The 24977-nt window shown below is 45.1% G+C and overlaps 1 protein-coding gene across 1 annotated transcript; it reads right to left on the bottom strand.

Moving 5' to 3' along the window:
• Positions 1–117: 117 nt before the first annotated feature.
• Positions 118–24568, bottom strand: lmtk2 (lemur tyrosine kinase 2). The gene is made up of 14 exons (XM_084571068.1): positions 23773–24568; positions 15892–16025; positions 15528–15681; positions 15207–15283; positions 14473–14591; positions 14136–14223; positions 10366–10496; positions 7789–7873; positions 6785–6906; positions 6056–6205; positions 2925–5961; positions 2707–2839; positions 2368–2626; positions 118–2267 (listed from the first exon to the last, which is right to left on the bottom strand). Exons 1-14 carry the CDS (start codon positions 23873–23875, stop codon positions 2246–2248), a joined length of 4614 nt encoding a protein of 1537 aa, XP_084427194.1. The 5' UTR covers positions 23876–24568; the 3' UTR covers positions 118–2245.
• Positions 24569–24977: the final 409 nt, after the last annotated feature.

Here is a 24977-nt window from a genome sequence, read left to right as displayed (position 1 = left end):
TCTCTGTTGTCCAGTCTTGTTGAGCCCTTGCGCGTTCTGTCCTCAGTTTCCTGCTCTCGTCTCGCAGGAGCAGCCCTGTAAAACTTAAACGCACCACCACCTCCTCGACTAGAAGTTCATTTGCATTTATTTTCATATTAAACAGTGTAATTATAAACATTTCATTCAATTACACTAAGCATGATCAATATCAAGTAAAAATATTTTTTTTGTTTTTAAATCTACAAGTCTTAAAGGACAGGATGAATTCACATCCGCTCCGTGTGTCTTAATTTAACCGCTTTTAGCCGACGACCGTGATATGTTCCTCCGATTTAAGTTACAAAATGAAACCTCATACCTATAACTCAGTTACATCATTTCCCATTTACAGACGAAAAAAAAAAAAAAAATTAACATTTATATACATCAGTACAGTTCAAACATTAAGTTACATTTTTCAAATGTGCAAGATTAAGCAAATGTATACTGTAGTCAAATAAAACAAGATTTCCTTAAATAGATGTTCAAGTTTAACTGAAGCACAGGCTGCTGGTTTTTTTTCAACAGAGGTTAACAAAGGTACAGTGCCTTGTGTGTGGGGGGGGGCAGGTGAGATGGACGTCTACTACAGGTGAAGTGCAGCTGTTCGTCTGCTCGTCGGTGGCAGAATATTTTTAAAAGTAAAGATCTGTTCGGCAACTGTATCAGCTACAGTTTCATATAAATGGATTCTGTACATCAGAGGGAAAAGCATTTGCAGGAATTGATCATAATAAACACATCCCAAACCGACCTCCTGCAGCCACAGGGACGAACGATACGATGCATTAATAGTATCGTATCGGATACGATACGATACGATTAATGCATCGTATCGTATCATATCGTATCGTACGATACGATACGATACGATACGTTAATAGAATCCTCAATTTCAACCAGACGAGGGTGGTTTAAGAGGAAAACAAATGCCATCTGAACTAACTTGATAATTAAATTTAAATTTGACACAAAATAAAAAAGGCAAACAACTCTTTCCATGACACTTTATAAAAGCAGCAGGTTTCTTCTTTTCTTTTTTTTTGTTCTAGTAGTGAGTTCTTGTGAGGCTGAAAGTCCCCGACCTGACCACCACGCCGTCCCACGGACCGAACCGATCGGCGAAATTAATTGCACGTTTCTTTCACCAACGACTCCTGGCGTATTCCTCGTCGTCGCGACGTCTTTTAAAAATAAAATCTTCGGCTTTTTACAGAAAAAAAAGAAGAAAAAAAATCACTTAAATGTGCGATTTGAAATTTTCCTTAGTGGTAGACCCAGTGACTAGCAGCTGAGATGAAAACGTTCGAGCAGCCTCCTGCACATTTTCAGAGGATTAAAAGGTTTACAAAAAGCAATAGCTGGATTTTCCTCGCAACTGTCTTACAGTTGAATCACCCACGTGAAGGACTGATAAAACAATCCTTGTCAGATTAACACCCGCCATCTTTAATAAGATGTCTCAAAAAAAAAAAAAAAAAAAAAACGCCGTAAATGCTCCTTTCACGCATAAATAAAGGAATATATAGAGAGTGCTGCCTCCGTAGATGAGGGATTGTTAGTTTTCCAAACATCCTATGCTCGGATGGTGTCACAGTCACATACCATTTTATCCAAAAGCTGCTACAGCACATAGTTTCTCTCCGATTAGGAGATTGGGATTAAACACATCACACAGCAAGAAGTTACGCAAAAACAAAACAAAAAAAAAAATCTTCCAACGAAGGCAACCACAGAAATAATCGCACAACATGAAGCAAAAAAGATTTTCAGTTTTAGTTCTGCTGAAATCAAAGAGCTTATTCCTGTTTGGCTGTAGTGATACGTTCGCCCGCTTAGTGTGTTGATAATAATAATAATAAAGTGTTTTTTTAGGGGGTTGAAGCAAACGTCCTGACAAAGAAGAAGAAGCAGCCGAACACCTGGAATGCACGTGACGAGTCTTTAAAGCAATCAGCTCTCGTTTGTTTCCGAATTTTAATTGCACTGAACTTAAAGTGGAGTTTGAGGTGTGAGGGCTCGGACCGGGGCAGGGGCCTCGTCCGTCTTATTCGCTGAATGTCCGTTTTCTCGGCCGCGGGGAACGGCCCTGCCTGAGAGAAGCAGCCGCGGTTTGCCAACACAAGTCGCGTCGCCCGCACCCGCCGTTCCTTCCCCGAAAAAAATTTGAGCGCGGCTTCGTTTCTCAGTCGTGGGATGATGAAGGACGTCTTCGCGCGCCACGCTAGTCTTTTTCTCCATCACTGCTTCCTGGTGTGAAGAAAAGAGGAAGAAGAGGGTTAAGGCTGCTAAAACATGACACAGTGAACTAATATCCCGAGAGCACATGCGGTCACGCTGCTCAACTTGCCTCCTTGTTCGATGTCAGAGTCGGTAAGATGCGTAAGCGAGAAGCTAGCGATGCTGGCCGGTGAGATGGAGAAACGGGAGTAGTTGGAGGAGCTGGTCCAGCTGGTCTCCAGCGCGCGAGCCACCGCAGGGGTCGGAGAGGAAAAGCTCGATGCCGGAGAGGAGGACATTGCCTTAGATACGGGGTCTTTGTCCGTCTTGGACAGGAAGGCAGCTGCAGGGGAGGAGAAGTCGTCGTCCCACTCGAATCCGCCGCCTGGAAGACATGAAAAAACGAGTCAGACGGCACGGAGCATTTCTAGCGGCTGTGCGCGCGGAGCGGCTCGTGGACGTTACCTTCTTCATCTGTTGAGCTTTCAGAGTTGGTGAAGCGGTTCAGGTAGCTGGCAGTTGGAACACGGCTGCTGAACTCCGGGACCTGACTGTCTGAGCCTGAGGAATGGTCACCCAGTTCCTTGGTGGGAGTCTCCTAAATGAACACACATCAGAATTTGATTAGAAGAAAGCTACACCTATAAAACTACAATGATACTGACTATAGAGTGATACTGTACCTGGTCAAACAGGAAGACGGTGACGTCGTCAAAGAAAGACACAGCTCTTCTGGAGTTGTCTGCACTGCGCCTCCCAGAAAACGGGGAAGATGATCCCTCCACGTTGAGGTTTGTGGGTTTCAGCAGGCTCTTCAGGTTCTTCGCGCTGGTGTCATCTGAGACGATGAGCGGCACCGGGTGCACGACTTCGTCCTCGCTGTCCGAGCTGGAGCTGTGCAGCTGATAGGCGCGGATGTCGTCGTCGGAGTCGTCGCTGTTCTCGTCCTCCTCGTCCGCGTCCACGCCGTCTTCCTGTCCGTCCAGAGCCGAGCCGTCCCGCCTCCCCAGGTAACGCCCCTCCATGTCCGGCTCTTTTATTTTATGGCCGTCGCTGGCGTAAGTCCTGACCAGTTTGGCGTGGACCGCGTTCTCCGGCTTTGACGGGGCGGCGGGAGGAAGCGCTGAGGTCTGTGGATCTTCTGCTGGGCTCAGCTGATCAGGAAATGTCGCGCTCTTGAAAAGCTCTGATTTATCTCCTCCTTCGCTGCGGCTCTCGGCGGACTCCGTCACCTCGCTCTCTCGTTTCTCTGCGACGTCTGAATAAGCCTCTTGAGGTAGGTCCACAACATGAGCCCCAGGTGTTGGCCCGACCTCAGCCTGTGCTTCTTGCTGAGAAAATAAAGACTCAATATCCTTCTCCTTGGAAACTTCCCGTGTTGGACCTCCAGTTGCCCCACTAGCGTCGTCAGCGGAGTCCCTCAGCCACGTCACTTCAACAGAACCTTCCGCAGGCGCTTCCTCAGCCTTCTTATCAAGTTCCGATTCATTGTCGGAGAAGTAGGCAGAGTCTCTGTAATTACTGCCCATACATGGTTCCTCGGCCGGAGCCGCATCCTCCGGTTCCTGGTCTTCGCTGGGATCCCCGTTGAGATTTTCCCGCGCACCCTCTACTTCAGAGATAACGATCGTTGGTGGAACCAGACTTGTCGCAGATGAGAGCTCGTCCGTCTCTTCTTGCTCTTTGGTAACGCTCGTGCCATTTTTTACGGGGGAGCTGTCTTGGACGTTTGGCTGAGAGTTCCACTCGGGGGACTCCAGGTTCTCAGTCTCGTACCCGCTGTCTGATATCTTGTAAGGAGGCTGGAGTTTGTGTTGGGCTATTTGAGCACTCAGGTCCTCCCCGTGTTCCCCAAGCCTGTGTATGTCGAGGGAGTCTAAAGAGTCTGGCGTCTCAGCGGAATTGTCTACTGTTGGGACGGTGGTGGACATGCTGTCTTCCAGTAAGCTGTCCTGGCTGATCTGGTCCAAAGACGGACCAGAAACCAAGAGAGAAGATCTAACAACCGTAGGTCCATTAGCGTCCATGAACGACTCTTCGTGATCAGACAGAGTGGTTTCTAGTTCTATATCTGCGTCCTCAATCAGCTCGCTCAGCAGATCATTACTTGTTAGGTCATCATTGTGTCCATTATCTGGAGACAATTTTTCAGACGTTTCACCTCCTGTGGGGTGAGCACTATCCTTTGAAGCTCCAGTGTCGTCTTCAATGCTGGGAATTTTGGCATCTGTGCACCATGAGTCTGTAGTGGCACCGTCAGAAAATGCAGCGGTGTGGCCATCGGTTTTACCAACGCCAACCTCAAACCTCTCCGAGGTAGAATCAAAACCAGAGTCTACACCTCTGTCTGAGGATTGCAGCAGAACGAGGTCGTCGGTGGAAGAGCTATTCCTAATGGTCGGCTGGTTGCTTGCGTTGTCTTCTGCGACCACTGTAATGGAAGGCACCAGTGTTTCATTTTCTACCGGAGACTGGCGGAACTCTCCCAAGGTAGGACTTGGAGAGTCCAAGAGTTCATATTTTGAGAATGTGCTACTTGCTGCAGGTTTTAAATAACTATCTGTAGCGTTTAAGCTGCCTAAGGTGTCAAGCTTGTCCCAAGAATTCATTCTGAATGTGTCTTCAGGCTCGTGGACCATACCAGGTGAAAGAAAGTTCTGCTGTGCAGTTAAGAAACTAGAGCCTTCTTTCATCAGGTTGTGGTCTTTGAGAAACACAAAGTTATCAGCTAGTTTCTCAGAATTCAGAAGACTGTTCCCGTCCGCGTTCTGCCCCTCCACTTTCACAGGAACCGGCGAGTTACTGGGCTCCCCTAAAAAAGAATCCCCGTAGCTTTGATTCGTGTTCACCTCTTGGACGTCTGAAGGTGCACTTTCATGGAAGGGGTTGCCATTGCGCTCCGGTAGCTCCATGAAACCCTGTCTCCAGGCAGGAGAGTCCTCTTGCTTTGATCCACTGTCGGTGAAAATGTTGGCGTGGTATGGACTGTCGTTTTCAAGGGAAGACCAGATGTGGCTGTCTGGTAAATACGAGTCCTTTGAGTCAATACTTTGGTGGAAAAAGTCGGCGTCTGTGCTGGACTCGTCCAGACGGACATCTTGGAGAACAACAAAGTCTTGCCGGCTTGAACCGAAGCCCAGGTCTTGTCCTCTATTCCCATCTTCCCCAATCGTGCTCTCCCCTTGTTCTTCTAGTTGTATATAATATTCGTTCCCACTAGATGGCTTTTGAGCATCAAATACTGGTACAATCCCAGGAATTCCTGAAGGAGTGTTACGACTTTCTGCCCCTGCTGCTCTGGTTAAAGGATCGGGGAAGTGGGCCTGGATGTCTTCCCTGGAAACAGGAAAGAACATGCTGTGGTAGTTCAGCGTTGTGTCGATGCCCGAGCGTCCGTGGTTACCATCGTAGTGGTCGTGCTTGGCCGCCTCCCAAACATACTCAAAGCTCAGTCCTTTGCTCGTTTCAGTGACGGTAAGAACTTCATCGATCTCTTGTCGCAGGGCATCATCGGCAAACTGTTCCAAGATTGGGAAAGAGGAGTGGCTAATAGTGGTCTGCCGCGTGGACGGGTTAGGCTTGAGCGCATCCCAGCGTTGCTCGAAGTCTTCCTCTATGTCCTTTTGGCCTTGCATGCGCAGATATATGAGCAAACGGTGGACTTCCTCTGCCGTGGCCCGCTTGTCAGGAGACAGCCAACAGAACTGCAAGACCTCAAACCTGCAGGTACGGGGAAAACCGACATCTCTTTTTTTTAGACAATATCCATTTTAATAGCCAAATAACTTTTTGAACCCATGTTCCAAAGCCTTACCATCTGTCAGAATAAGGAAGCTCCAGTTGCGGCTTGAAAAGCTTGACTTGTTGCTCCTTGATCACGTGATTGAGAACCTCCCGGTCAGAAAAATGTGGATACGGCTGAGCGGCATTTTCAAAGAGCTCCCACAAAGTCACCCCCAAGGCCCTACGGACAGGTGACGAGAAGGAAAGGTTGTTACAATTGACTGCAGGAGGGATCATAGTTCAGAAAATGACCTTACAGTGGCTTGCTTGAAAGAAAAATCGTAAAACCTCACCAGTGCGTTGTTATGAAAATCCAAGCTCAGAAACGAGACTCAGAATTTTATCATTTGGTCTGCTGAAATTTTATAAACGTATTCATTTTTTAGGGGGGAAATGAGGTTCTTGTAAATAGCTCTACCTTATGTAACTCTACAGCTTATGTTTGGAAAGCATTAGGGGAATCAGCCCTACATTTAGGTAGGAGCTTGTAAAGGCTTTACAGTGTGGAGAGACGTTTAGCTGGTGAAGTGCCAGAGTCGTTTCCAGTGTCCAGAATTTACAAGTTCTGTTATTAGGGCTTGTTTCTCAGGAAAGAGATGGGCTCATTAATGTGATACTTTAGTTATTTTACAAGTGTTTATTTTAGTTACAGGACCTGACCTAGAATATCTATTATCCAGGTTCACACGCACTCAATATGCGTTATGGGGTTTTATCGTTGGCCTCCAGTGCCAGTGCAGGGCTGAAACGTGGTACCTACCACACATTGCTGGGCTTGGTTTGCTCCATGGTAATTACACCCCCGTGACGCTCACCCACCAGCTCGGGGGCCAACCAGCGCAGGGGCGCGAACACATCATCCTCCGTGATGATGTAATCCTCCTAAAGGGACACGGGAAGAAATGCTGCAAATAACTGCGGAAACGTGGCCTAATTAAAAACAAACTACAGCGGAGGGAAATTTGTCTGTTTATTAGCTCTCGCTGAGGCGGTGCAGTGCCTCCCCCTTTTCTTCACAGAAATAGACTCGCTGGGTGACCTTATCTTACGAGCATTACATTCAGACAGGCAAACACACAGATCAGCAGTATTTAAGGAATGCAGCAGACAGAACTGCCTTGAGACATATGCAGCATGTCAAGTTACACCAGAGGATGATCTTAATTCTTCAGGGAAATTTACGGTTGATGAAAATTATTTATCTTCTGACATATGATCTGGGGCTGGTTGCACAATGATACACTCTGACTGTGGCTGATCAAACTAGCCAGACATCGGATCTGTAAAGTGGAATAGTTTTAACCGTCTTAAGAAGGACATATAAATACGAGTCCTGAATGGTAAAAAGAAACGTGAGGACCCAGAGAACACCTCAAGGTTCCCAAAACTTCAACAAGAGACTCTTCAGTCACTGTCTTTTTGATTGTAATCAACATTATCATTGACTGTTGTACTTAACTGTGCAACAGAGACGTTGGACGAAGTAGTTTTTACAGTGTTATTCCTGGCATACTGTACTTTGAACAGACTCTGAGTGATTTTAAAGAACCATCTCGCTGTGAGAGGAAACAGCTGCACCACTGGGCAGCCAGATTTTGAAGAGCCACTTTGTTGTGTGCATGTTTTCACACGGTTTACCAGCCGCAGAACCGTCACTGGTTGCGTCCTGCGTCTTTGTGTAACCAGCCCCTGGCGACAAGACTATGCAGGTTATTACGGTAATAATTACATCGAGAAAAATCTAAAAATGAGGTGTTTGCTTACTTTGTATCTGTAGGGTCCAATTCCATAGTCTCCCACTTTGACTGTAAGATCTGCAGTCAGGTAGCAGTTCCTCAGAGCCAAATCACTGTGAGAGAATTGACCAAAACATCAGGGTGAGATATATTTGGATATATGAAAATATTCAGCTGATGAAGTTAAAGGTAAAGGTATACAAAACCAGTTTTATTAAAGTCATAAAGGATACCACCATCTCATTTGTTTGTTTGTTTTAGCTCAAAAGCTACGATTACCACTCAAGACTCACAAGGAGAGTCTGGCAAGGACAACAAATGATAAAGCATCAACAGGAAATTAGCACAAGGGCCTTGTCATTTGTTTCTGCTCTTCACATTGCAACAAGCCCCATACAGGGGCTATTCCTGACTTGTGCATGCAGCAGCAGGATATGGTTTCTAGAGGGGTAACACAGGCTACGCAAATGTTCTGTTAGTCTGCCAGGAGGGGGCGTCACGAATCCCCGAGGCTCCGTCTGCGCATTAAGCACGCATTGTGAATAAAGAAGCGGACTTTGGTTGCTCCGTGGCCTCGCGGCATTCCCTTTGCACAAGCTCCAAGTCCTTTTTACCCACCCAGCGACAAAAGCTGCTGACACCAGTGGTCTTGTGTGAGCGCGGCCCAGCTGCTGTCAGACCCACTGAAACCCGTGTAAGATAAATGGAGATGTATTTTAAACCCCCCTGTCTCCCGTCCTCTGCAGTTGGCTGACGGCCTGACATACAGTACCACAGCAGTAGGGAAACAAGCCCAACATCTTAACCCTACAAGGCTAATGCACGGCACGTGGGGGTGATCATTCTCATACCATAAGACGTTTGCGCAGCTTGCACACAGTTTCTTTGATTAAGAGGAAATGGAAACTACTCCTCAAAACTACTTTGTCCATTCAAGAATCATTAAAACGATGTGTGTACTTTTCATGTTGACTGTTTTGAATGTTGACTTATCTTGAAGACCTGTCACCGTACACTGCTGCGTAAGACACTTCTTTCCACAGTTTCTGATTAAAACATATTAATGGAACACAGTACAGTATGTGTTTTGCCGTTTTGCCGGTCTGTTCTCACCCTTGCACCACAGAGCTGAGGTTTCAGGCTTGGATATCAGCCCACACGGCTCCCAGGGTTTTGTGTCTGTGCCGCCGAACCCTCACCAGCCTCTCACGCGCGTCTGCCAAACGCGTGGCCATACTCAGCGTTACCTTTCTTTCACATTTTTCTGAGTTAAAGGTGCCACGGAAATATTTTTACGACTGTAAAATAAATTGCTCAGCGCCGAGCGAAGCTGGCAGAGCTGCCTTTGAGTTGTAACAGGGATTAAAACACAACGCCCAATATGAGGCTATCCTTTTACATGCAAAGAGCAGAATCATCATATCCCTCTGGCAGCGGACAGCTGACACTGTGGCAATGCATGGGAGCTGTGTAATTGGAACCTTGTGAGCTTATTCTGAGCATGCAAAATAGAGCTGATGAGCAGAGCATCGTATGTTACCCCCAAGCTCTGAGTTCCCAACACCCACTGAACCCCTGCTGCCCGGCAGCCAGACGTCCAGTACTGGCTGGGGTAAAAATGAAAATGAAACGCAGCCTCTCTGCTGTACACACCATTTTTGGAGAACACTGGTACCCCTGAGACTGGTTGGACAGTCGGCACTAGAGAAGACCTGTGTCTTTAAGTTTATATCACACAGCGTTTATGACGTTGTGAATACCACTTGACATGTACACACCAAGTAAAATTACTATTTGTCATATATCAGCAAAAAAGTTTTTTTTTTTTTTCATTGATCGCAAACATTTCTCCACATGGAGTTGGTCACTATGTAGGTGGACGTCTGTAAAAGGCAGCAGCACTGTTCTAAATTTATATTTTCATTGCAGAAGCATATTATTTAACAGACAATCTGTGTGGGTAACCTAGGTAACATGGTAAAGGTCCAGGGAATCCCCAGGTATGTGTCAGCGAACCAGCTCTGTACAGTTCCTGAACAGAATGAGGTAATACTCATGGAGAAAAAAATATATACGTTGAATTTTTTACATTATACTGGGACAGAGGGTGAAGTTGAAGCACAAGGAAGATTCAACCCTCTAGAGGAGGTTACGGAGTACTGGAACTGAAGGGCCCTCCCAAGCTTGTGGAGAGGGGAGGAGGGGGTCATCGCAAAATACTGGAAAGGAAGGGGCCCCCCAAACAACTGACTGGTTTACCTGCACCCCTGTTTACACCTGAACATGTTATGAGCAATGGATTAATTATATTAAACCAACATACTTTGCAGGGTAGAGAGACAGAAACAAAAGAGAGAGATGGGACAGGAGAGAAGGGACAAGAGGATGTGATGAGACAAAAGCAACTTTCCTCCATTTAAAACAAAAATACAACTAGAGGATGCAATTCAATGACACAATCACAACGTTTTTGCGTCTGGTTGTCACTAACAGCGCGTGCATTACCCTAAACAGCAGCTGTATTGAGCGCTGAGTAAAACAATGCTTAGCTTAGTGGGTCAAAACTCCGTGCGCTTGCTTAAGTGCTGCAGATCTGAAGTGCTACCTGTGCAGGAAGTTGTGTTTGTGAAGGTGAGTGACACCGGCAGCAATCTCACAGGCCATCCTCTGCAGCTGCAGCAACTCAGCGTTTCTGAACAGCCAGTCCTGCTGAGACAGATAGCCCCGCAAATCTCCCTGCGAAGAGACACACAAAGGCAGACACACACGCACAGATCCGTTAGCACAACAGCATCGAGCATAAACATTCAACGAATGCAGCAGAACCTGCTTTTTTTATTTTTTTGCATTATAGAAACTGAAGGGACTTGTGAATTGAACAAGTGATGCGACTACATTGCAGTTTGCAGAGATTGCCACACAGAGGCAGCACACTCCCCTGTTCTTGTCTCCTCAGCACTTCTCCCCCCCGCTGATGTGTGACACAGCCAAATAAGGGTAACGCTGTTTACCGGACCTCTCTGCTGTGTCACTGGGATTTATAAATAAAATAACTCTCGCTCAGATCGATAAACTTGCCCCGCATCCGGTTGAGTTTCGGAGCCGGCGAGAAGAGCGTAGAAAATAAAAAGGTTCCCCCCGAGGGAAGCAGGTCAAGGCGCTTCGAGCTTTAATTACACCTCATCGCGATAAACAAACTTACGCATGAGGGCGAGATAGAATCTAGCAGGTCAGCACACCGGTGACATGATGGCAGTGCCGTGAGAAGTCAGTATATGAAAATGAAGCTGGAGCAGAAGCGTCAGATTACAGATAGATTGTTTTTTTGGACGGACTGAACCAGAACAGACTGTAAATTTGAATTACAACAGGTCTAAGCTGCGGGCAAGTTCATAACCCAGGGCTGGACGGAAAATTCTGTGGACACCTGTGGTTATCATTCACCAAAACGCAACAGAATGCAGTTGAACAGCTTTCAGTACAAAGCGTGTATTGTATGTAGAGCCTTCCAGACATTACACCATGATGTGGTGCATAAAAAAATAATAATTGAGGTTTTATTTTACTGTGATTTCCTAAGTGCATAAGCAAAGGGATGTGTGTTATATGTCCTGTTCAGATCATATTCAGTGTTTACAGGGAATGAAGGGGATTCCTGTTTAGCCAGCAGAATGGAACTCCCCTGAGGAATGAGCTACTAAGGAAGCCCTGTACGCACGCCACGAGTCGCTTAATATGAAAAAAATGTCAAATGGAGTCACCGAGCGCGCAAGCCCGTGGTGCTGTGTACAAAGGGTTTACTTTTCCCCCGAGCCATTTCTCCAAAAGCAGCTTAGATCGGTCATCTTACGTAAGCACTATTTGTTTGCTTCATCCACATTCGACTCGAGAAAAAAAAAAAAAATGATCCACAGCTCTGGGAAGGGGTCTTCACTGAAGAGCTATATTCAATGTATGGTAAGCGACACCACATGCCTGTCTTTATTTGTGAAGGTTCAGCAGCAGGTGATTAGGTTTGGGTTCCGGGAGGGGGATGTGGGTGGGTTGCTGGGGTAGGGGGCGGGGGTGGGCTTTGTGGGAATCCAGTGCTGTTAATGAAATAACATTAACTGTGAAAGGCCAAAACAATTAAGGCTTGGGTCTGGCCCATGAATGACAGGTACGTGCCAAGTTCCGAGCGCCCAGATTCACGTCCAGCCGCTCCACGATCAAAATATCCGGGGGGGGAAAAAAAAATAATAAAAATCTATTTTAAGAGTCTGTCCTACTGGGCAGACTGCATTCTGATTACTGTTAGCTTGCTTACCTAAAAGTGAGTGGGCCGCTTAAAGAAAAGGGCATCTTTGTGGGGAGATTATATTAATTATTACGGCTTCTATTGGTAAAGCCAGTTTAGAAAAGGCTAATTAGCCTATGGAAATTAAAAAGGACACCAACAGTATGACGGCAACTTTGGCCACAAGGTGAACTGAAATGCTTCGGATGCTTGAAGGCATACCAAGACCACTAATATACAGCTTAAAAATGCCAAGTCAATAAAATAAAGAGCAAAAGCAGTCACACTTATTATCTCTGTGACGACCGTGATAAATGAAGAAGATCAGCAATATTCTGAGGGTTTCAGGCCGGGTTTTGTAAAGCGTCTTGAGACAATTTGTATTGTTACTGACGCTATATAAATAAAATTGAACTGAACTGAATCCATGCACTGGAAGCCGTCACTCAGATGACGGTATGTGACATTCTGCAGCCCTTGCGCCAGTTGCTGGATGTATTTTGATGTCAAAAATGTTTCGAGTCAGGGTGATACAAGACGGAAAAACCGCCATCAATCAACGGGCTGTCGGGGGGAACGTCACAGTATATCGTTTTTTTTTTTTTTTTTGGGGATTCACCTTGTCCGCCGCGCAGCTGCGGTGTCGCGTTTCATGTTTCGACATCTACTAGATGATTGACACGGCATCGAGCGGCGCGAAGCCACAGACAAGAGGCCTTTTATTTAGTGGTGCTGCGATGTGCAAGCAAAGCAACTTCAAGTCGCTAAAGAAAGGAAACGCATATTGTGCAAGACAGCATTCTACACGGCTGAATCTCTCATATTCATCCAGAGAGGGATGGCGGGCATAGAGATCACTCAAGTTGTGCTACCCTCACACATTATCGCCTCCGACAAACAGGGCCCGCTCTTCATCGCGCTGTCCTCCCTAATGACTCGCACGCATTTGTGATAAGTCATTCACCTTGAGTCACTTCCATGTCCTGTCAGAGACATTACTGGAGCTGGCTGGGAAAATCCACAATGCCAGGACACCTGCCAGCTCGGGACAGCTGACAATACGCCGGCCCTGGCGTGATGAGCAGAGCCGGACTGGGGATATGTTACCAAGTCAGAAAAATGATTGGAGTAACTCAATCCATTTACATCCTCTTAACGGCAGAAATTCATTTACGCTTTCCCATGAAAGATGCGTAAACTTCTATGTTCCAGGCAACTGAGAGCTAACATAAAATTAAGATTTCCCTCAACACAACCATTAAGTACAAGTTAAGGTTTATCCTACTTAGATAAATAAAACAGACAAAAGTGGTAACACTGTTTTGCATTAATTACTGGCACTGGGCTTCTTCAGGAACACATTAGTTTACTTTAGTGACCACTTGACAGCCGCCAACAAACACAAGGTGCTGACCATAAAAATGCACAAACACAGCAACTGGTGGAGCCAACACCAAAGGAGCGTAAATGGAGCCTGTTGCTTTACTGGGCGAGGTGGGAATGTGAGAAGTCCCAGGCTTAGAGTAACTACGCGACTCCGGCTGCAGGAGAGAAGTGGAGAAAGGAGGCGAAGGAGAGGGAGGGAGGGGAGGGAGGGGAGGGAGGGAGCTCCCTCTCAGTCGGGGCCCGGCCCACACAGAATATATGAAGATAAACAGAGAGTAAATCAGCTGTCCTCATGGGAGTGTGAGTGACTTCACTATATTAAGATAAAGTGAAGGGTTCATTTGAGTTTGAGAGAGTAAGCTTTCAATCCAGATGGTAGATGAGGAGAGTCGCCTACGATATACAAGAGGAACGGACAACTGCCCCAAATATCTGGGAGCTGTCAGACTAGAGCCACTTTGCTGACTTCTCAATTAATTGAAGCCAATTATGTGAGTAGGTGCTAAATGCCAAGTAGTACAACCATTTCCAAATCACAGGACACTGGAAAACAAAAGAAAAAAAAAACTGCACAATGTTTCAAAATGACAGATTTCACATTTATTCATAAGAGATCAAGCTGACTCCCATGAATTATTAACAATAACAGCGTCAAATTCAACTACTCTTTGCGTATTCACACACGGTTAACTGTGTGGCACGTGCTCACTCACCATTTCACAGTACTCGAAAACAAGCAGGAAGGGAATGGCCTCGACACACTGTCCGAGGCACTGGAGGATGTTTGGGTGCTGCAGCACTCTGAAAACAAAGCAGCATAACAGGTTTTTGATTTTGTGTTTAAGTGTGTATGAGAGAAAAACTTTAGATGAGATTTTGTCTGATGTAGTGTGTGAATGGAAAGGTAGAGGGTGCTGCTGACATGACAGGGATGTCACGGCTATTTTTGTTCACCACATTCACTCCGTCTCTATCTTCCCATTCAATCGTGTTTTAAAATGAACTGAGGGAAATTGAACGATGAGAAAAACAAAAGAAACCTGTGCTTACCTGTACGGATCGCCCTGCTGCAGGAAGTCATTCTGCTCCTTGGCACTTGCATTAGCTTTCAACTCTTTCACCACCACTCTGGCTCCACCAGGGTCTGTGTAGATTTCACTCAGAAGAACCTGATGACACCAAAGAACGCATTAGACTAAGCACAAAACAAACAAAAAGGGGAAGGATGAGATTGCATCAACATTTTAGGTTGTCATCTGTGCGGTCAGTGGCCCAGATCACAACATTCTTTCTTTGAAAGTGATTTCACACCTAGGTGGTTTCATTTCAGCCGGCGTGAACACAACAAGCGCACTCCGTTCCAGACCAAATAAATCGAGCCGAGACCTGTTAGACAAGATAGTCTGAGGCCAATTGCAGTTATGTTACCCACACACAGATCCTTCTCCTTCTGAGGCGTCTGGGAGCAGCCTTCTCAGTGTGTACATTAAAGAATTGATTTCTACGCGTGGCCTAGATGTTCAATCAAATATGATCATTCATATACATGTACACTGGTACATGAAACACAAAACAGCAATAAACGCCAGTGCCCACACTCACTGCTGAGGCTCCATTATTAATTTCCTGATTTCTCGAAATCCAAATTCCCTGCAATATTATGACCAATCGCAAAGCTGTGTGCAAGGGTGTAGGGTTTGGGGGGTTTCAGAATAAAGAATAAACATATGCCATACGGTCAGCACTACACATAATACAGCATTAATGTTGAAGATCAATCTCACCTGGCCAAACCACCCATTGCCAATCTCCTGGATGTAACTCAGGCTGTGACGTGCTACCTGGACTCCTGTGGATCCGTCTGCGACACCAAACACAAAACAATGTTAATTAAGAGTCTGTTGCCACAATGACTCCAATCCATGAGAAAAAAAGAAAGGCCTTATTTGCTATCACGGACGTTATGGCCAATGGGACTGTCAAAGAGCAGATCTGTTTCAGTGCTGCTGGTTAAATAGCTAAGCTATATTGTAATACAGGATGTTGTTTGTGTCTTTAAGCACATTACAGGCGATGTTTGTTTATGTGTACATGTTGTATCTGACCTGAGATTCGAGCCGGAGGTTCAAGGTGTGGGGGTCCGGGCAGGGCCACAGGAGAGACAGCGAGGGTGTACACCTCGGCTGGCGACTGCATAGAAGGAGTGTCCTCTGCTGGCGGGGTGAAGTCGATCTCATCTTCAAAGTGGTCTTCGAACTCCTAAGACACCACAAATGGTAAGCATGATAATACTGAGATCACAACAGCAGTGCCAAGATAGCGTAGCAAATGTGTGTAGTGCATATCTTTTACAATGGAAACTAAATTGAGAGGCAGCCCAGAACGATCCGTCCGACCGCTGCGTATTCATCAGGTCACGCTGTGAAGCTGCGACCGTCCGTCTGGCTTCCTGCCGGCCACAATTCTCACCTTGAAGTTGATCTCCCTTTCCTTGCAGCAGGTCACACAGTTCACTAGCAACACCACCAAGGCCACAAGGACCGTCAATGACACCACCAGGGACAGGTAGAGAGACACAGACAAAGTGTCCCCTGTGCTTCCACCTGAAACGACAAAAAAACACAAGAGGAAATGTGCTGAATCATTCACATTCGGGGCTCCGATTCACAAATTCAAGAATAATTTAGGAGGGAATAAAGGATGGTGCCTGACAGCCGTGTTATTTATTCTTCTAAATCCACCCACAACAAAGCTTAAGAACAAAAATAAACTGCACGGTGGTCTTATGATGCAACCTCTTGAGCTTGATGCTTCTCTGCAGTGGAAACAAACACCAAGTTGTTAAAGACATACAATAATTTAATCATATAAAAATTTGTTTGTTTTTTTTGAGGTTTGCAATTTCTGGAAAACCTGACATGACAATCCACAAACCACCACGACCAACTTCTATCCTTAATCAGCCATTCGGAGAGACAGTTGTGGGGGTGTCCACGGGCCAATTAGAGGCTGATGGTGCAGTAGCGGTGACAGCAGGTGTGGGTCTGCTCTAGTGAGGATGCTGCTGGCCCAGCAGTTCAAGTGTCAGGGCTGACAGGCGCCTTGAGTCCCGCCCACTGGCCCGCTCAGCTCAGCTGCCGTTCACTCACCGCACAAACACAGAACAGCACGTATACAACAAGAGCTGTCTGTTTTTAGCGCATCTGAGGTCCAATTTAGCACAATATCTTCTGTACTGAAGATTGTGTCACACCCAAAATAGTCCAGGGGCCCAGTTTATCCCAGAATATTCAGGTGTGTAACATAAATAAAGTACACAGGAGATAGAATTGTGGTGTCAGATCCGTATTTACACAACATGTGAACACAACTAGAAGCTCAGACACAAATCTGGTTGTGCGGTGTCAAACAAAGGTCTACACATCACATCAACCTACAAAAGACAGACACCACTAAACCACCTTGCCTATGTATTAAAAAAGACACCCGTCATGTTCACAGTTATTCTGGCAAAAAAACGTTGAGAGTCCATCACGATGTTCCTCCACCACCACATGTCCACCCCGCTTTCCAAATGTCACGGCTCATTTCTACCTGCTCATTTTGAAAGGTACGACTGCCGGTCGCCGCACCTCTCGTCATCACCGCTGCTGCGAGCGAACAGTCAGACGACGTTAAAGTCACTTCCTCCCTGCAGCTCGAGTCATCTTTTACGGATATCACTTTTGTTTTCACAGCACTTGCTGAATGCGTTTATTTATTTGAGTTATTGTTCTGCCGGGGGCGGAACGGTCAAAGTGAAGAAGCCGCAAAGGTTCCTTCCTTGTTCGGTTAATTTGAAACGGGATAAAATGTCAATTGCAACCGTCAATCAGTCTTGAAAGTGGCAAGTGGACAGGACTGAGTGCAGTAAGATGATGAAGCATTTCACGTCAGTTACTTTGTATTTGCACTACATTTTATAGTATTGTCATAAATGTACACATCAGCCTACTACGACACATTTCGCAATGTCATTGCGTGTGTGAGTGAATGAGAGTGTACCGAAATAATACGAAGAACTTCTGTGGCACACTCCTCCTCCCTATTCTCCTTCCTGTGTTTATTCTGTCTCCCACTGGTTGTGGCTTGTCAGGCACAACCTGTCTGCCACTCCGCAACAGGACTATACACTTGCCAAGTCTCCTATCGAAATGTCTGCTGAATACTGTACATACAGAATACCAATCCACATCTAGGTGTCCTGTATTCGGTCCAGGTTTTGAGTATGGCCACAACACGAATGGTCTGAACTCACAATGTCAAATAAAAGGAAAATGTATCTTTCGCTCTACATCTACACATGTAATTTTCACTGATTTCAATAGCCTTTGCTGTGCAGGGATGGGAATCGAGGAATGTTTCATCTCAGCACCAATTCCCATGTGAATCTAAATAAAAACTCAACAAATACTCTCATTTTCATTTCACCGTTGCTGCAGCTCGCTCCCAGGGCACAAAAACTGATAAAGAACTAAACCGATAACAAATGCAGCACCAATAAAATATAATCAAAAGACATTCCTTGTGCTGCGCAGAGGAGATAGATCTAAAAAAGATTCTTGCACTGTCATGCTGATGTGTCACTTAAGCCCTTGTGAACCAACCAATGTTTGCCAGAGCTTCTGAGTGGCCAACAGAAACTACGGTACAAACCAGTGTAAAAACACGAGGTTACAAAAGTAACAAAGGTTCTGTGAATTCAAGATCCACGGAGAGTCGTGCATTCAAGACATTTCAGACGCTCCAGAAAACAAAACTTGCTGTTCAGAGGAAGGATAACAGTCTTGAACAAGAAAGCAATCGATGGAGAACAAACACAGATCACCACTGTTGTGGCTTTATCTCACTGGAGCGCATTGAAAGAAGGGACAGAGGGACCATAGTAGGACACAGGCATGGGTCATTGACACCGGTTGACCGTGTTTGTGTAATTATCTCCTCAGCCAGAAGGGGAAGACAAAAGTTCCAAACTGTAGCTTTAACCGACCACACAAACATGTATATAAATAAAATATTCCCTTCAAACAAACCAGAGGTAAAGGGGCAAGAGCTGAGCAATAACCTTCCCACTAGTATCTTGATAGCACAGCACATCAGGAGAGAAGAGGGCACAGAGCAGCTATTATTTTAACTCCATGGGGAACATTACACATGATGAAAAGCCTCAGCCACGATCAAGGTTTATTTCAGTATCAAGGAACACCAAGCCAATAGTGACAAAATGACTTAAGATGGCTGTTCTCTTTGCATTAGATCTTTTTTTCCCCCACTGATGTCTGCTTCTTTGATATTTTCCCCTGCTACACAGAATATACTGAACTGTGAGCCCAAAACTGGTTTGTGTTTGTTGTGCGCCGCTGCAACTCCCACTCGGTCTAACTGAACTTTATTTTAAGGAAAGTCAAAAGATAATTGACCTTTGGCTAAGCCCCGCCCCCCTTAGTTACTGTTGCTACGTCCGACATTCTCTTCTGGAGCAACACTGTTCATGCAAAGCTGGGTACGTCTCTATTCACTTCTATAATCGTTATTACGAAGCAAACGGACTAACGTTACGCACGTATAACGTTGTATTTCTTCAGCGTGTGCTAGCGTATCAACAACTATGCAACTTAAGCTGTAACGGTGATGTTTTGGTTAGCTCCACAGGGTTTTGCGCGCACATCATTGGGCTTATCCATACCCTGGATGCTGGATATATACCGACAGTATAGCCTGCCGAGACCGAAAATATGAGACGCCTGCGTTAAAGTCAATGGAGCGCTGTGGAAAAAGTGTCGGACCCCTGTGGGAGCTCTCTTGGCTGTGACTGGTCAATCTACATTCTAGGGCGGGGCTTAGCCAAAGGTCAATTACGGTGATGTAAAACAAGTTCGCAACGCCACGAAGGCCAGCATAATCACAGACGACGGGTTTCTCCTGGATTGCTTCTACAAACCTCTCCGCTGAGCTAAAAGACTGCAACGGAGAAACCGTCCGCAGTGAAATATTGATGAGAAGAGGAATTAAAGATTAACTAGGCCTAGTGGATGTAGTTATAAATGGCCATTTGTGTTAACAACAGCTTTTTAGCATGTCATTTATCATGAAAGACGAAAGGGCTTCGCTAAGTCTGAGCGTTTGTGGTTCAGATGTAAATGAAAGGCCCAAGAGGACGACTCCAACAGTCCAGCGTGACTGACTCTCTCCAACAAGAATCGGTCAAAACCTCTGAGCGCATGAAATTTGAATGAGGAAGATGACAAAAGAATTTCTCCTCATAACTGAACCCAGCTCATACATAAAACAAAAGTCTCTCTGTAGTGTGTGTGTTAGATCAAGGACACAGACTACACAATACTAAGTTGTATATAAAAAGGTACAGCTAGGAACCTTTGGCTTTCCCTTTTGGCATTGAGAAGAATTACAAAAAACAAATGGAAACGTTTGTCTTTAAGCTCGTTAATGAATCGCAAGATTTTCCGCAAAGCATCAGGAATGTCTTGGGGCAACCAGATCATGTTTTATTCTTCCAGACCACCAGAGATGGTGATCATAGAACCCTGGTTACTTCCACAACTCCCACACCTAGCTGATGTAAGCTACACTGTCCCAGTTGCTCTCCTCTTAAGCTCTGGAAAATAATCATTGCTGGTTACTGGCGCATCAGTGTGGGAAAGTCACCACAGAGAACAGCTTTAAAAAGTGCGATATGATTAAAAATACAAGGAGAGACTTATCAGGCGCCGATTAGCTTGAAAAGCCGAACGACACATCCAAAAATATCAGAGCAGTAACGAACAAAACAAGCAATCTACAGATGTTAACGGCGTCTGATAGGAGAGAACAGTGTCAAAGTACATTAGCAGGGCAAACAAAGACCTGCGGTGTGCCAAACAAACACGGCAATTTGTCAGGTGGGGGCAGTTAAACCGAGCTGCTGATACCGCACAGTTCACAGACAAATGTCCATAAATTTAATGCAAAAAAAAAAAAAAAAACTCCACTGCATGCGTTTATAGGCCTGTTCTAATGTCAGCCAACAGCCCAGCACCCTACACCCCCATCCCAACCAGGTCAGTGTTATCACAGTCCCATACTGAGGCAGGGAATCCACTGGGCTTTCCACTACACCATGAGAAAATGACATTTCTCAAACAGATACCATGAATCATAACCCTTGGAATCTGACCATCCTAATGTGAAATACAAAGATTTTATAAGATACACTTAATCGGCTACAATTTCCCAAAAATTAAAAGCAAACTAATCATAATGTCCCGTTTCATATGGCTGCAAAATATGTAATGTGAGGCACCAAATATTTCTGCCCCTTACAATTTCTGAGTTTAATTTCACAACAATCCTGTGAAAAACATTTGGCTGTAATTGCAGGCTGCTTTTTGATATAAACACCCTCCATCTCTATCAGCGGGGCAACGGGGTTCCAGGCAGCGCAGGACTCCCAGAGAGGAAGCAGCAGCAGGAGTCAGATAGAAACAAACAGGAGCTGGGTCACGGCAGCGCTCCATGGGATCAGTTCTCCCCAGTCAGGCTGTATTTGAGTCATGGGTTCATATTATGACTTGGCAGGCCCAACAAATGACTCCACTTGTTTTTTGGGACCAATATGGCAGGGAGCTGCCACGCTTTATTTCAGCTGCGCACTGCATAATTCAGTAGGCACTTACGTAGAGGAGGACCTGACCCCATTTTTTTGAACATTTCACTCAGCGGTGGATGTATGTATTGACAAGCGGCAATGTCTGGGAGATGTGCCTGGGTTAGTCTGAGATTTGTCTGCACTCAAATAAAAGCCCAGGTATCTCAGCCACTACCAGCGGCCATCTGTGTCTTGTAAAGGTCCATATTAGATTCATGCACTTCAACTTTTTAAAACAATATTGATTAACAGCAGGTACATTCACATGGTCACTAGTATTCAGAAAACGATTAGAACAGCAGCCCTGTCACAACAAAAATGTCTCTGAACTACCTAATTTGAAACAAACTTCCCTGATTGGAAGGAATTTTCCATGGCACTGAGAGAAGCTGTGTAAATCTTTGATAATACCTTGTTTAGGGAAATATTAGCACTTAATAACCATGTCATTTTGTGCATGTTAGTCCCATGTGGGGTAAACTTCAGGTGACATGACGAGTTTCGGTGTGAGACAGAACAGCAAATCATTTGTAAAAGCGAACAAAACGTCGTCGGTTGACTTTATCCTGTGATGTTAATAAAAGAACATCTCTTCTTCTGCTACATCTCTAAACAGTGGACATAACTACTATTTATTTTTTTAGTTTGGGAGCATGCAAATGCATCCCTGTAATTTCGCTTTGCATCCCTGCAAACGGTTACAATAAAATCTCTAATCAGAACAGGTCACCCATAATCACATGGTCAAGCGATTACCTTGTTATCATGTCAGCTGTCAGTGCGTGGGATATATTGTAGGCAGCAAGGTAAACAGTTCATCTTCTGAACTGATGTGTTAGGAAAAAATGGACAAGTGGAGAAATTTGAGCGAAAGGGGACAGATTTTGATGCCTGGATGACAGGGTCAGAGTGTCTCTGAAACTGCAGCTCCTGTGGTCAGTAGCTGTCGAATGTGGTCCAACCGGCGAACGGGCGGCCAAGGCTCAGCATTTAGGTAGCAAAGGCCAGCCCAGGTGGCCTGATCCAACAGACGAGCTACTGTAGCTCAAATTGCTAAAATGTTGGTTCTAACAGAAAGGTGTCCAAACACACAGGACTGCAGACCAGTCAGGGTGCTCATGCTGACCCCTGTCCACTGCCGTAACAACCACATAAACAGACCCAGATTTCCCCAAAAGAACATTACATCTTAATGAGATCACCAATGTATTCACTTCCCAGGCTGGTGGTTTTAATGTTGTGTCACAGAACACAGAGCCTTGTCCCTACGAGAGCAGCATGAATGATAAACTGCTCAGGATGCTAGTAGTCATTGAATTACTGAGTAATGAAAGACCACTGTCCACTCTGACTAAGAGACAAAACATGCCAACGTCGCCTGGCTACTCCACTCGCAGTTGCGTTAAACTGTAACAGTCTACATTTACCCATAGCTGATGTACGTAAACAGAGCACGAGTCACTTCAAGACTGGTTCTGCAAGTGACTACCACGGGTATTTTTCTTCTATGCGTGATCTCACCCACAATAATTAACTTCAAACTTAACAATCAAGAATGCGTGTGCCACATTTGTACGGGCTGGTAAACGAATACTACGAAAGTGGGGCGAAGAGCAGGTTGCCACGTAATAAAAGCATAAAAAGTGGGCTTATATTGCAGCACTACTTTCCTGTATGCTGTACTATGATTAAGCAAACAACACTGTTGCTAATCATTGACTGATGTTGATAAGACTGGAATGTGTTACACACCGAGACTGAGCGGCAGGAATATGGAAAATGGCAAAACCCCTACGTACCTACAAGTGGACTGAAATCAGCCACATCACCGGGGTTGCAACAAAGATTATTTTTACAACCGATTTATCCGCTGATGATTGGTCAGTAGTTTATCATACAATTCCCTAAACGTTCTGTCTATCAAGCTGCTAAGAACACATATTTCTCAAAAGTCACATTGATAAGAGTCAACGTCATTACGTTTCTTTAACTCTGTCCAGAACAAGCGTATCTTTATCAAAATATGAAATGTTCTCATCACAACAAAATGTCAAACAGTATTCATATAATCTTCATATAATCACAAGATCACATCTGCGACGAAAACATGTGATGTAGGGAAAATATAATACACATTAATCAAAGTTCAGAGAGTCTTCTTTCCATGCTGGTAGGACAACATCCTCTCTATATTGTGCCATAAACTTGGTTACGGGTCAATAACTTGAGTAACCCTACTGAAATGTTATCATCTCAGTCCGACTGAAGCTCTAGTAAGATGTTTAATATTAACACCTCACTGTTACCAGGTGTTAAATATCAATCTGACTAGACAGGGCAGGAGGAAAGGTCTGTTTATGTCTGACTGTGAAGAGGAGCCGTGACAATGACATACAGTTACTTTCAGATACTGCCAAAAAACAAATGTGTTATCTTTGGGGTTTCTGTGACCAAACAAACGAGCACCCTCACACTGACAGCAATCTTCACAGGTCAACAGGAGATACAACAACACTGGTGGTGTTGTTAGCTTTTAGCTTCTATTAGCATCGGCTACCCATTCTAGCAAACCTAAGCTAACAGAATCAGCCGCTATATTTCTACACGCACAGTGAGCGAGTGACCAGTCGCTTGGCTGTGTTTCAACTCGCAGTCAGTTGTCTCACCTGTTCTTTGGTGATACTGAAGAGGGGCACCTTCAGACAGCCACAACGCCGACAGAAAAATCGCACTGGCCAGCAACAAAACAGATCCATGGCGGCTTTCCATCCTCCTCGCTGAGCCACCGAAATCTTAGCAAACCGAAATCGTCGTCTTAAGCAGGTTGTTGGTTTGATGCCGAGTAATGTGTTTTAATCATTGATAAACCGTCTAGCGTCTACGCTGGCTACATAAGAATAGCATATTTCTGTCGGTTTAGCGACTAGCTATCCCCCAGCTAACTAGCTACGGCTAGCATACCGATGCTAACAGTTTCAGCTGACGACAGCAAACACAGCTACGGAATGTGGTGTTCCGGTGTCCATGGAGACGAAGGGAGCGTTCACCTTTCGCGACCGTTCATATTTGGCGTGTGTACCCTGACGTTATTTAAATGAGCATGGCTACAGTGGATTTAATCAACAGCCCTGACTATCAGGATACCCCTCTCCTCCAAAGCGCCATGTTCCTGTAAAACGTCACATCGAGAAATGGGGCGTGAAACTTGAAATGACTGACAAACACTTGGGCCAATGGCGGCGGAGGATGCCTTCACGTCGAACTCTCGCGGCCAATCAGCTTCCAGCTTTATTATCAGTCATGTGAAGCCTGTGATTTGTATCAAAGCTGAAGACGGCTTTTCACATCCAGCCTTCTCGACAACCATGTGAGGCACGCAATACTGATTATGAAAGAATCAGTAACTTAACGGCCCGCCTATATAAAGTCCTTTTTTTTCTCCCCTGGATTTACTGCTAACCGTAAACTACCGGTTTTACAGGTGGACCCTGATGCCCTGACGCAGGCTTCAGTAAACAAAAGTATTTGCTCCCATCAGCATTTTCTACATTTCTTTGTAAAATAATTTTAAACAGCAGCGGATTTTTTTTAAACAAGCCCTGAATTTAGACAAAGAGAACCCAATTAAACAAATGAAACTAAAATAATATTCTATAATGTGTACTGTAATGTGTGTATTTGTTCATTCAGGTAAATTACGTATTATATATCCGTGAGGTCTAAAAGTAAGTGCACCTCTCGGATTATAAGTTATGTCCATCTGTTTCTAATTGAAGCAGTGAGACTCAGGTGTCGTTCAGTGCCCTGTTTTTGTTTTGTTTGTTTTTTAAATCACAGATTTGTCACAGTCTGGTCGCCACGGCAGATGTTT

This window comes from Chelon labrosus (genome assembly GCF_963514085.1).
Source record: "Chelon labrosus genome assembly, chromosome: 21".
Classification (NCBI taxonomy): Eukaryota; Metazoa; Chordata; class Actinopteri; order Mugiliformes; family Mugilidae; genus Chelon; species Chelon labrosus.
Note: the sequence above shows the minus strand (reverse complement) of the source record. Positions and strands in the feature narration are given on the sequence as shown.

Excerpts from the sequence above, each read along its gene's own strand:
- lmtk2 (XM_084571068.1), bottom strand. The coding sequence starts at position 23,875 with ATGGAAAGCCGCCATGGATCTGTTTTGTTGCTGGCCAGTGCGATTTTT. Across the intron at positions 6,907-7,788 it reads TTGGACCCTACAGATACAAA|GAGGATTACATCATCACGGA; the intron begins GTAAGCAAACAC and ends GTGTCCCTTTAG. Across the intron at positions 5,962-6,055 it reads CTTCCTTATTCTGACAGATG|GTTTGAGGTCTTGCAGTTCT; the intron begins GTAAGGCTTTGG and ends CCGTACCTGCAG.